The sequence below is a fragment of the Sturnira hondurensis genome, unplaced genomic scaffold (genome assembly GCF_014824575.4).
Source record: "Sturnira hondurensis isolate 20B ecotype Veracruz unplaced genomic scaffold, ASM1482457v3 Scaffold0010448, whole genome shotgun sequence".
Classification (NCBI taxonomy): Eukaryota; Metazoa; Chordata; class Mammalia; order Chiroptera; family Phyllostomidae; genus Sturnira; species Sturnira hondurensis.
This window is the reverse complement of record NW_028083079.1, coordinates 792,819-805,101: the sequence shown is the minus strand read 5'-3', so window position 1 is coordinate 805,101 and position 12,283 is coordinate 792,819. Positions and strand designations below refer to the sequence as shown.

The 12,283-nt window shown below is 56.4% G+C and overlaps 1 protein-coding gene across 3 annotated transcripts; it reads left to right on the top strand.

Annotated features, from left to right (window-relative positions):
* The first annotated feature begins 4,903 nt into the window (after positions 1 to 4,903).
* KIF12 (kinesin family member 12) lies at positions 4,904 to 11,917 on the top strand. Of its 3 annotated transcripts, none has more exons than XM_037059117.1 (18): positions 4,904 to 4,957; positions 5,030 to 5,095; positions 5,186 to 5,264; positions 5,419 to 5,546; positions 5,662 to 5,737; positions 6,085 to 6,219; positions 6,380 to 6,515; positions 7,310 to 7,401; positions 7,546 to 7,693; positions 8,219 to 8,337; positions 8,420 to 8,524; positions 9,100 to 9,374; positions 9,570 to 9,656; positions 10,049 to 10,139; positions 10,210 to 10,314; positions 10,876 to 10,976; positions 11,067 to 11,185; positions 11,493 to 11,917. In XM_037059117.1, exons 1-18 carry the CDS (start codon positions 4,932 to 4,934, stop codon positions 11,630 to 11,632), a joined length of 2,028 nt encoding a protein of 675 aa, XP_036915012.1. In that variant the 5' UTR covers positions 4,904 to 4,931; the 3' UTR covers positions 11,633 to 11,917. The 3 variants fall into 3 exon arrangements, with proteins under 3 accessions (XP_036915012.1, XP_036915010.1, XP_036915013.1); XM_037059115.1 differs by having other exon boundaries at positions 7,543 to 7,693; XM_037059118.1 differs by lacking the exons at positions 4,904 to 4,957; positions 5,030 to 5,095; positions 5,186 to 5,264; positions 5,419 to 5,546 and having other exon boundaries at positions 5,715 to 5,774; positions 7,543 to 7,693.
* The last annotated feature ends 366 nt before the right edge of the window (positions 11,918 to 12,283 follow it).

Genomic DNA, 12,283 nt, shown 5'->3' with positions numbered 1-12,283 from the left:
TCAGTGGATCCCAAGCTAGAAATGAACAGAGGGACTGCGGGGAACACAGGGAGACAGCCCCTCGGAAGGATGGATGTCCTGGGAAAAGCAGACAGAGGTCTCAAAATGCCCATCAAGATCTAAGAAATCACTATCAGAATATAGCCCAAGTCACACACTGGATCAGATGACTTCGGTCATCAAGAAAAATTGCAGGCTGAAATTGTCGACACTGGGTGTGCAGGAGATTCATCTGGGGAACTTTAAAACGCTGCCCTGGCTCCACCCCCAAACCAATTAATCAGCATCTCTGGAGGCAGGGTCTGGAATCTCCCGGTGATCCTGATGCCAGGGGTGGAGCGCCACTGCCTTCAAGTATCGCTCAATGTGCCCCAGGGGAGAGGGCAAGCAGTGTGAAAGCCGATATGGGAGCACGTTTCAACAGAGATGGTTAAATTAAGGCAAGTGTGCACTTCAAAGGCCAACTTCAGTTCTCCAAGTTCAGCTTTGCAGAACAGCTCATAGGAGAGGGCTGCAGAGTGTAGAGGGCGGGACACAGGTTTTGGCAACTGCCAGATTCCCATGTCACTGAGTGGGTGTGTGATCTTGGGCAATTACTGAACATCTCTGAGCCTCAAGTTTCTCATCTGTAAAACGGGGACAATCTGTAGTGCCAGTCCCAGAGGGTTGCTTTAAATATTCATTAAAATAAAGTAGAAGAAGTACCCAAGTGTTCAATAAACATTAACTCTCATCCCTCTGACTCAGAAGGTTCTAGACACAAGAGGCATCATTGTGCAAAAAAGGGCCCTTAATGCCCCTTAACATGGTCACACGTCAACATGATTGTTTTTTAGAGGAAACCAGCCAGCTCATAGGTAAGTCATTCCTGGGTGAGCAGTGGGTAGGCTGACTCAGGGAAAGCTGCTGTGTTTCTGGGGAGAGATCCCGGCAACACAGGGAGTTTCCACAGCCCCGAGCCCTTTCACAACCACCATGATGCTTGTCTTTACCAAAAGATGAACTTGGCTTCTGGTGTCTCATTTCCCCTTGCAGGGACCTCCATCAGACAGACAGTGGGTGAGCCTCCTGCACAAGACCCTGGGCTGGGCCTTGGGAGTTGATGTCTCCCTCCACAAAGCTCCTTGTCAAGGGGGCGGGGGGGGGGGAGGAGTCTGTCCTGACTGCTGGTGCCCGCCAGATACCACAGAGAAGCCTCGTGAGGCCTCCGAGGAGAGGAGCCAGGCATTTAGGGGAAGGGGTGGCCCAGGAGCACCAGTGGGTTACTGTGACTCTCTCCATTTCTTCTAAAATCCCTGCTCTTCACCACCAACGCAAGTGCTGCTCCAGCCTCTCCTGCCCCTCCTTTCAGTTTTCCCACCTGTGAAATGGGAGTAAGGGACCCAATAGGAGTAAAGTCAGTGATTCCCTATGGTCCCTGCTTTGGAGGATTTTGTGAAATGAGTCCTATGGCCTACATTCACGTTTTAATTAAAGATTACGGCAAGCTTTCTTTGGAAAATTTCACAACTGGCCTTGGATCCATCTGGCTTTTCCTCCACCCCGGGGGGTATAAGCAGGACAATGCAGGATGAGAGCAACTGAGAACATCCTTCCTCCCTGGTCTTTTTACTCATCTCTGTCCCACCTCAGTTCAGTGCGAGGCTGTCTGGCAGGGTGAGCCCCAGACCCATCTGCGAGCTTGGCTGGAGCTTGGGAGAGTGTCACCCAGCTTCTGGGCACTTTGGAGAGCAGCTCTGTGGCAGGGGCTGATGTTCTCCATGACAAATGAGTCCCTGAAGAGATGCTTACATCACGAAGTTAAGTGTTTGTGGTTTGCCTTGAGAGGAGGGAGGGAGGGGAGATGGCAGCTGGGGAGAGATCACCAGCCTCTGTTCTTCCTTTCCACGTCCTTCTCTTCTCCAGCCAACACTTGCTGCGTTCTTAGTGTGCAGGAGCTCAGAGACTGCAGGGATGAAGCCAGCACAGTCCTAGCTCCCAACAGACAGGAAGCCCAATCTGAACAATACTGAACCCAGTGTCATCAGCATTAAAACAGAGGGAAGCCCAGGAGGCTGCCGGGGCAAACACAACTCCAGCCTGGCCTGGTGGGAAGAGGATGACAGGCAAGACTTTCTATGAGAAGGCTTGCAGGACAAGCCCACCAGGTAGAATACAGTGCTCCCGCGGAGGGAACAGCAGGAACAGTCTAGAGAAATTGAACAGAAGCCCAGGAAAGCTTTGGGGCTGGAGCACAGGTCGCAGGGGCAGAGGGGAAGTGGGTTGTGGAGAGGGACAACCACAGGGGTCGGCAGAAGATAGAGTCCGAACGACCTTGGGTCTCAGCAGGGCAGCTCAGTCTTTATTCTGAGGCCTCAGGGAGTCAGGGCAGGATTTTCCCAGGGAGGATGGCTAGGATTGAAGGGAGGAGGGGGTTAAAGGGGCTGGAACAGGAGCAAGCGTGTGCAGGAGAGAGTTCCCTGATGGCTCAACGTGGCTTTTATTCACTCCCTCAAAGAGCATTTCTTGAAGGTCTGCGCATCCCTCTCCACAACATCAGGCTGGTCAACCCCTGCCCAGTGCCCAAGCTCAGAAAAAAAAAAAAAAATGCGTGGAAAGAGCGTGGCTGTGCCTGACAAAGCCTCCTTTGTGATGAGCCCTGGGGCCAGCGGTGCGCTGCTGCCCTCTAGCGAGGCCTTGGACACGCACTCCTGCAGGGTCCAGCCGGCTTCTAAGTTGTTCTGAGTTTCCCCAAATGCCTTCCCTGTGTCCCGCCCTCAACAGTGGGGGACCCACTGTGCTTGATTAAAAGGTGCAGTTTTGGAATCGAGGACAGGCTCCAAACATTCAGCATTGTGAACATTCTGACCCAGGTTGGAAGCCTGGTGCAAAAGTCCCTACAAACAGCTCATCACATCCCAACCTGCACGGGTCCCCTCTCTGCACTTTTCTCAAAATCCCTTTGGTGTGGCTCATCTCCGTGAAGTCTGAGGTAGACAGCAAGCTGATCTACAAAACCAACGCACACTAAGGTGTGAATGACCTATAGTCCCTAGCCCTTTTAAGGGCATTTAAGGAAACACCTGTTCACTTACTGGGTTTACAACGGGAAAAGGCAGCCTGCCACCGCAGAGAGCACCAGGGCTTACAGCTCAGACTTGTGGGTTTAAGCCCCTTGGCTCTGCCATCTACAGCCATTTTCTCTGTGAACAGCCTCCCCTGTCCACAGGACAGCCTCCCCTGTCCACCTCTGTGTTCTTGTTTTCTCATCTGAAAACAGGAATAGTAATTCTTGTCCTAGAATTAGAAAATATATTCCAGATTATGGAACTTCAGAGTTGAAAGGAATTTTGAAGGTCATCTAGGAATTTTTATTTTGCTTTAAAAAAGATATTATCTATCTATTTTTAAAGAAAGGGGAAGGGAGGGAGAAAGAGAGGGAGAGAAATATCCATGTGTGAGAGAATTATCCATCAAGAGCAACGGGGACGTGGCCCGCAACTCAGGCATGTGCCCTGACTGGGAATCGAACCGGTGACCTTCGGGTTTGCAGGATGATGCCTAACCCACTGAACCACACTGGTCAGGGCTTCATTTTGGCTTTTAGAGAAATCTTTACAATTTATGACTCACTCTCAAATACAGGCTCTTAGACGTATGATAGGGCTATAGCCCAATAAACCCATGGTAAGTTGAAAATATGTTAAGTCTAAAATTACTTTAATACCACACTGTAGAGTGTCGGTCGTTCACCCTCGCGCCCCTGTGGCTGGCCGGGAATTGCGCTCACTGCTGCTGCCCAGCATCACGAGAAAGCCTCCTACCACATACCACTATTCTGGGAAAAGACCAAAACACAAAATTCAAAGTGTGGTTTCTACTGAATGCTTATCGCTTTTTCACCATCACAAAGTAAAAAAATCCTAAGTTGAACCATTGTATGTCAGGGACCATCTTTCTGTACACTCTCACTGAAATCTCAGAAGAACTATGTAAAATCATTCCTCTCTTTGTACAGGAAGGAAACAGGTTATGAAAAGGGAAATGACTTGCCCAAAGCTCTCTGGTATGTTAGTGGCAGAGCCAGGGACAAGTCCCTCTTTGCTCTATTTTACTCTACCTATTAGACCCTTCCTGCTAGGAGGCCCGATAACCCTCACCTGCCACCCTCACCTCCCTGCCCCTGCAGGCCTCCTAACTCCCCCCAAAGCCCCTGCACACTACATTGTATTTACTCCGCTCCCTAGCAGGACTAAGAGATCCCTCTGCCCGGTGCCCTGCACACTCACAGAAATCTGTGCTGTCTTCATAAGCCAGGTCAGGAGAGGGTTAAGCACCAGTCCTGGCCTTGGCTCAGCCTTGGCATTGGAGAAGCAGGTGGCCCAATGTTTAACCAGATGCTCTGGGGCCTCCTGTCAACTCAGTGGAGAACTCAATCCAGCCCTGTCTTCCTAGAGCTGAGACCTGGCCCCTCCCCCACAGGGGGATTCCTAGAAGCTGGAGCTGCTAGGGAGGGGAGAGGGGAGAGCAAGATCACAAAACTGGAGGAATATGTGGGGAGAGGAGGGAGAGCCCATGCCCTGCAGAGGTTTGCTGTTTGCCCTTTGCATCCTGCCTCAGTATCCCAATCTGTACACAGAGGAGGCTGGCCTGGGTGGTCCCTCCTGATGGGATTGGGTAACAGCAAGGGATCTTTAAACTCAAGAACCCCCCAGTTAGGGGTCCCTGGCTTGGGAAACAGTTTCTCCACCAGAGGTGAGGGTGGGTAAATCTTTAACTAGCAGGCCTTGGGTAGGCCGGAGCCTTTCCGGATGGGTGACTGCCTGGGAAGAGGGGATGGGGGTGGGGAATGTAAGGTGTGTAGAGACGTCCCAGCAGGGTGGAAAAGGGAGGGCAGTGGGGAGGAAAAGAACCAGACTCGGGTAGAACCAACAAAGTGAGCACAGCAGGATATGGAGGAGTGCGGGTCCCCTAATGGGTAAGCAGAGGTTCTGGGAGGTTCGAGGAGCCGCTGGGTGGAGGGAAGCTTTAACTCGCCTTGCTGACACAGGGACCCTGCTCGGAGCCCGGAGAAGGGGCCAGAGGGGCCGGATACGCCCATCCAGGTGGTGCTCAGGTGGGTATAGGTTGGCTAGGATGTGCCTGAGAGAGGAAGGGGCCGATGGAGAGATCGGAATGGACCATCCACCCTCCCGTCGGACCCCAGGGTGCGTCCCATGAGCGCAACTGAGCTGCACCGAGGGGAACAGAGCGTGCTGCACTGCACAGGGGCCAAGACTCTGCAGGTGAGGAACCCCTCCCACCCCACTCCAACTCCCTAGCCCCACCCTAGCGCCTCAAAAACCTGCCCAAGAGCGCCTCATCCCGACCCCCAGGCAACTTTGTCCAGGCCCCGCCCTCCCTAGGCCTCGACCCCTTCTCCACTGCCCCCTCTCTCAGGTGAGCCCTCCAGGCGGGGGCCCAGACGTGGCGTTCCGCTTCGGGGCCGTGCTGGACGGGGCACGCACACAGGAGGATGTGTTCCGGGTGTGTGGCGTGAGACGACTCGGGGAGCTAGCGCTGCGTGGGTGAGTGAGGCCCTGGGGGTTCTCCGCCACCCTGCACCATTCTGACCCCCGGGCGCACCCCGGCCGTACCCCACCCACCGCTGGGGGTCCAGCCACACACCCCTGCTGCCCACAGCTTCTCCTGCACCGTCTTCACCTTCGGCCAGACCGGTTCCGGGAAGACCTACACCCTGACTGGGCCTCCTCCCCAGGTGGGCTGAGCGCAAGAAGAGCCCCCCAAGGTCACGGGTCAGTGGGGAGTTACCCACGGCGCAGACTGGCAGAGGGAAGGGCTTTGGACAGTGTAGCTCAGCCCCATGTATTTGCAGACAAGGAAAGGGAGGCCCAGAGAGGTGAAGGGACTTGCCCAATATGCAGTTCAAATTTCGTCGCTTTTACTGACTAGCTCTCCGTGTCTTCATCTGTAAGATGGAAGTGATCGCCCTGACTGTGAGAATTCAATGAGATGTTATATGGGAACTTGGCATCGTTCCTGGGGTGTAGTAACTGGGGGCGCTAGGAAGGGTAGTTACTACTGTGGTAATGTGTCTGCCCCCAGGGAGAGGGGGTGCCTGTGCCCCCCAGCCTGGCTGGCATCATGCAGAGGACCTTCGCCTGGCTGTTAGACCGCGTGCAGCATCTGGGTGCCCCTGCCACCCTGCAGGCCTCCTACCTGGAGATCTACAATGAGCAGGTGGGGGACTGACCCGAACAGAAACTGCAACTGAATGGAAGCCTTGCTTCCCAAGGAGCTTGGGCCAAGGGGCAGAATAGGTGGGGGAACTGCTGTAGGGAAGGTCTGGGAGTGGGTAGACTCGAGGCCCCTGCCCTCACTCTCCACCCTCATCTCCCAGGTCCGGGACTTGCTGAGCCTGGGGTCTCCCCGGCCCCTCCCTGTTCGCTGGAACAAGACCCGGGGCTTCTATGTGGAGCAGCTGCGGGTGGTGGAGTTTGGGAATCTGGGGGCCCTGATGGAACTTCTGCAGATGGGTGCGTGCTACTTCAGGGGAACTCTGGGACCCTGGGAAGCCTGTCCCTCTGCAGTTCACTGAATGCACTTGGGGCCCCTGGCTGGGGCTGGGGATGGTCAGAGATGACCCTTGCGCATGCGAGGTGAGGGCCAGCAAAACAATTCAGGCATTGCTCACCGATGCCCCCCAGACCTGCCCCTTCTGCCTTCCACACTTTCTGGGCGCGCCCCTCTTTCCAGCCCAGCACCTCTGCCTCAGGCAGGCCTTTCTACTTTTTTTTTTTGCTCCATAGAGAGGCCTTGCTACCTCAAGGCTCCCTGCTTCCCATCTGCACTCTTCCATGCAGCAAACCACATCCCTCTTCCCCTCCAGACCCTTCCAATGTCCTGAAGGCCAAGGTCATAACTCTTAGTCTAGCCTCTCGGCCCCTCTGTTCCAGTCCTATCCATTCATCCAGTGTTAATGAGCACCCACCCTGGGACAGGTGTTGGGGATACTGAGAGTCCTGATTCTTGTCCAGCCCAGCATCCTGCCCACTGACCTCTCCGCTCCTTCTCTTTTTCTCCACACAGCAATATGAGAGGTGTTGATCAAATGTGAATCAGACTGACATTCTTCCACTCAGTTGTCTCTGTCCCCTTCTTGCCTGTTTGTGCTGGAGCCAGACCCCACATCCCCTCATTCTCCTTTCCTGCCACTGTGCCTTTGCACAGGCTGCGCCCTCCCTCACCAGGATGCCTCTGCCCCTTGTCTGTCATTGGTGACCACCTGCTCTTCGTATCAGGTCCAGTTCCTGATGCTCTTCCCTTCCAGGTCTTAGCCGTCGAAGGAGCTCAGCTCACACCCTGAACCAGGCCTCCAGCCGAAGCCATGCCCTGCTTACACTCTATGTCAGCCGCCAGACTGTGAGTGCCCCAGCTTGGGGAAGGAGCTGGCCCTGGGACACTCAGCAAGGGTCCACCTCCGGGTGTGTAAACAACTTGGGTGTGCACAGGAAGTCATGGTGGAAACCATGTCCCCACCAGGCCCTGACCTCCCAATCCCAGCAGGTGCCCCCTGCGGATCCTGGAGAACCCCCCACTGGTGGGAAGCTGTGCTTTGTAGACCTGGCCGGCAGTGAGAAGGTGGCAGCCACAGGATCCCGTGGGGAGCTGATGCTTGAGGCCAACAGCATCAACCGCAGCCTGCTGGCCCTGGGTGAGGGGTCCAGCTCTGGGTCCCTCCTCTTGTCTGACCTGTAGCTGTCCACAAAGTGGAGGGGTGGGGAGTAAGAGCAGTAGTGGAACCAGGGGGTTGTAGTGTGTAAAGAGCTGAGAGCCCCGTACCACAGGCCCCCTCCTGGCCTCAGCTTGCTGTTGATTTGTGTCTCCACTCCTCGAACCTTGTTGATGAATCTAGAAACCTCATAAACTTTATTCTACGAGAATAAAGCTACATTCTAACTTGGGAGGTAGACTCAGTCAAGTGCAGAGTATGAGTCACCAGACATTCAGCCTGTGCCTTGTGCAGTTGGGCAGGCTGACGGGAAGGCTGAGGGCGTGCCTGGGAAGATGCTCCGGGAGCTCCCCTCCATTCAGTCCACGTGTCAGACAATTTCTGAGCCCCTGCCAAGTGCCAGGCACTTTGCTGGGCACTGGAGGTGTGGGCAGAGGCTCCTGCTCTCCACGGACCAGCTGCGAGGCCCTCGGCGTAACCTGGCTGGGCCTCACTCTCCCCATCCAGGTCACTGCATCTCCCTGCTGCTGGACCCACGGCGGAAGCAAAGCCACATTCCGTTTCGAGACAGCAAGCTCACCAAGCTGCTGGCAGACTCACTGGGGGGGCGCGGGGTCACCCTCATGGTACCTGAGGGGGGCTGGCAGGGAAGAGTGGGGCCTGAGGGAGTAGCTCCCAGAGAGGAACACTCAGGGGCCTCCTCCCCAGGTGGCCTGCGTGTCCCCCTCAGCCCAGTGCCTTCCTGAGACTCTCAGTACCCTGCGATATGCCAGCCGAGCTCAGCGGGTCACCACTCAGCCACAGGCCCCCAAGGTGAATGGAGGGAGATATAGGCAGGCAGAGGGATGGCAGGGACGATGGCTGGGCCAGGCAGTAGTTGGGGCCCGAGTTCGTGTCATGGCTGAAATCTGGGACTGAGTCAGAGTTAGGATTAGAGCTGAAATCCTGATGATGGGGTGGGGTCAGGGTCATGGTCCGGGTTATGGCAGGTCTAAGGTTGGAGTCTGATTTGGGATATGATTCAGGGTCTAGTCTGGATCCCAGTGGGTTATAGTGATTAAGTTTGAGATGAGTAGGGGTCTGACGTGGAGTCTTGTTTGGGGTCAGGGCCTGAACCAACGTTCCAACGGAACTGAGGTTTGCGTTGGACTTGGAGCAGGGTCCAGCTTACAGAGGGCCCTGTGGTCCTGCAGCCCAGGCCATGGGTACTTTGATGCCGTTAGGACCAGGCGCCCCTCCAGGCACATGTAGCCTTGTGCCAGGGTGCAAGGCCAGTGGGTGAAGAATGGGCTGGTTTTAGGCTCCCCTCTCTCCCCATTCCCAGAAGCCCTCGTGCAGTGCGTGGCTTGCACCGCCACGAACGGCAGTGCTGGGCTCTTTCTCTGCAGTCCCCTACGGCAAAGCAGCCCCAGCACATGGAGACTAAGATAATGCGGCTCCGGGAGGAGAACCACCTCCTTCGGTCCCAACTGGGCCAGATGGCCCTCAAGGGTATGAACTCTCTGGGGGTGAAGCGGGATGTGGAGAGGGTCTGCGTTCCTCGGGATTCGGCCGTGGCCACTTTCCCTGCGGTCTCCGGATTCCGTGCTACCCGAATGGCTTGGGCCCAGCGGAACCTCTACGGCATGCTCCAGGAGTTCATGCTGGAGAATGAGAGGCTCAGGTAGGGCCCGGCCCGGGGACTCCATGCCTGCCTCTCACTGCTGGGCTGCTTCTGCCAAGCTGCCTCCTTTCCCAGTCCCTCACTCCCTCTGGCTCCAGCCACCTGCTGGGGTTTGTACTGCACTGCAGTGGGGGGCTGGCTGACACCCCCACCAGCCCTGCTTCCTGTCCCTATCCTGGGACCTATTTTACCCAGGAAAGAAAAGAGCCAGCTGCAGAGTAGCCGGGACCAGGCCCGGGATGAGCAGCGCGTCCTGGCCCAGCAGGTCCATGAGCTGGAGCGGTGAGCACAGCCACCAGCCCAGAGACAGGCCTTGGGCTGGAGGGCAGGTGGGAAAGTGGTAGGTTAATGGGGTGGTTAAGAGTCTGACCTCCGGGTCCAGACCACCTGGGTCCAAATTCCAGCCCTGACACCTACTAGCTGTGCGACCTTCGGTGAGTCATGTAACCGCTCACTGCCTGGTTTGCCTCCTCTGTAAAAAGGGGAATGATACAGTGACCACTTTACTGGCTTGTTTGAAAGACCAAATCAAATGAGTTCATGTGTAGAGCGTTGCGAATGGTGCCTGGCACACGGTCAGTGCCCCAGGAGTGTTCATTGGAGCAGGGGATGTGGGGGCCAGCCTGGTAGGTCGGGCTGAGGGCTGCAGGCACAGACTCCGCTGTTCTTTCCAGGCGCCTCCTCTCTGCCTGCTACCTTCACCAGCCCAGCCTTGGCCCAGCCCCTCCATGTCCCTGTGTGATGGTGCCAGCTCCCTCCTGCCATGTAAGTCTCTACCCACCCTGAACAGGGAGGGGCAGGCATGACAGGGAGCCTCTGACATGCCCTCTTGCAGGCCCTGCCACCCCTGTGCGCCTGCCCCTGCTGCCACCTCTGTCCCCTGTGCCGAGCACCGCCGGCCCACTGGGCCTGCCCACAGAGGGAGCTCCACCTGCCCCAGGTAGGAGAGGCCCAGGTAGGGCTGAGGGAAGTCCAGCAGAGCTGGAGACCTTGATCTAGGGGGTCAGTTCAAGAGGCTCCAGAGCTCCAGGGCCTCTGGGATCCCAGGCTGGGTCATGGGGGCAAGTGGCTGGCTTTGGGCTCCTTCTGCTCAGGGTTAGAATCGCTGTTTACCTCCTGCTCTCCCATATCCTGCCTTCTTTTAGGAATTCTCTCCACCATTTGCTTATTCATTCACTCACTTACATACTCCTCACACGTGCATTTGCTTGTTCGTGTGTTCACTCACTCACTCACTGATGCTCCCCCAAGTGCTTTGACAGAGACTGGACAAGGTCCCTGCCCTCAGGGTGTTCTAGTCTCCAGAGAATACATGACCAGGGCCCCCTGCTGCCCATAGAAAAAAATGCCCAAGAGCTCGCCCCTTATGCCCATCTGATGTACTTGCTGCCCCATCAGGCAGGTGTGGCAGAGACGGTGGTGTTGTTCTTAGCACCAGGGAAGTGGGGCACAGAGAGACAGGACTGAGGTCACCCAGTGTCAGCTCTGGTCTTTCCTGCAGGTGTTTGGCGCTAAGGCCCCAGATGGCATGACCCTGTCTGCCCAGCCCCCATCCTGGGCACCCCCATGCAGCTCTGGCTCTGCCCAGTGCCCAAGAGAGAGGTGGGCCCGGCCCTGGGAAACTGGGACGGGGCAGGAGGAGGCCTGGGCACGTGAAAGCTCACCTGCACCACCTGACTTGCCCTGTCCCAGGAGTCACAGCGACTGGACTCAGACCCGAGTCCTGGCGGAGATCCTCACAGAGGAGGAGGTGGTACCTTCTGCCCCGCCCCTGCCCGTGGGGCCCCTGAACACGTCTCCAGCACCAAGAGGTGAAGAAGGGAGAGAGGGAGGAGCCGCTAGTGTTTCTGGGATACTAGGCCAGAACCCACCCACTCCAGACCTTAGTCTTCCCATTTCTGGAACAGGGTACATGCTGCGTGGTAATTTCTAAGACCTTTCTAGTTTCCAAACTTGGCATTCTCTTCCTTGGGTCACCTTCAGGCCTAGATGTATACCAGAGCCCATGGTGTATGTGGAGGGCAGGGGCAACTGGGTACCCCTGAGGCTTCCCCAGAGGACACTGGGGCCTGATAAGCCCAGGATAGTGCAGGTCTCAAGTCCTACCGTGTCCCTCAGGTGGGGCCACAGTTCCAAACCTGGCCCAGAGACTGGAGGCCCTCAGAGACCAGATCAGCAGCTCCCTGCGACGTGGCCGGAGCCAGCCACCCTCCCATGAGAGCACACAGAGCCCTAGCCGAGTCCTGCCTCCCTGCTGAGGGCAAAACGGAAGCCCAGGAGACCACCATGCGACCTTGGGCTGGACTCTTTGCTCTGGGGCTGCAGTCTCCCCATCTATGAAATGGGGGTAGCAGCTGCCTGTCCATTCTGCAGGCTGGCCGGGCAAGGACAGTTCCTGAGCGCCAGGGGGTGAGGGCCGGAGAGCAGTTTGGGGGAGCAAAGGGAGGGTACCACCCCAGACTATGAGAAATGAGACTGGATTCAGGAGAAACCAGGCAGCAGGTCATAAAATGTGCATACCAATAAAGAGGCCTCAGCTCCAAGTCTGGTGGGTCCTGTCCTTCGGATAGTCACTTCCCGTGGGGACATCCCCAAGGGGAGGAGTTCTTGGGGGGACTGTGAGGAAGAGGCAGCAAAGATTCTTGGCAGAAGTGTGTGCCCCCTTCTTTCTTGGGACCTGATCAGGAATATTCCAGATTTCTGTCTCTTTCGTGTATCACACACATTTTAATTGAGCAACTATTCTGTGCCACTGGGACACCATGGGGAAATCAAATGATGAGCAGCTCCAGGAGGGAGAAGGAAGCTGGCTTGGCCTCCACCTGGGGCAGGTGGTGGACTGCGGGGCGTGCTTCTCTGTGCTGGCTGCGTGTGGCCTGGTGCTGGAAGGGTCATGAGCCCCAGTGACG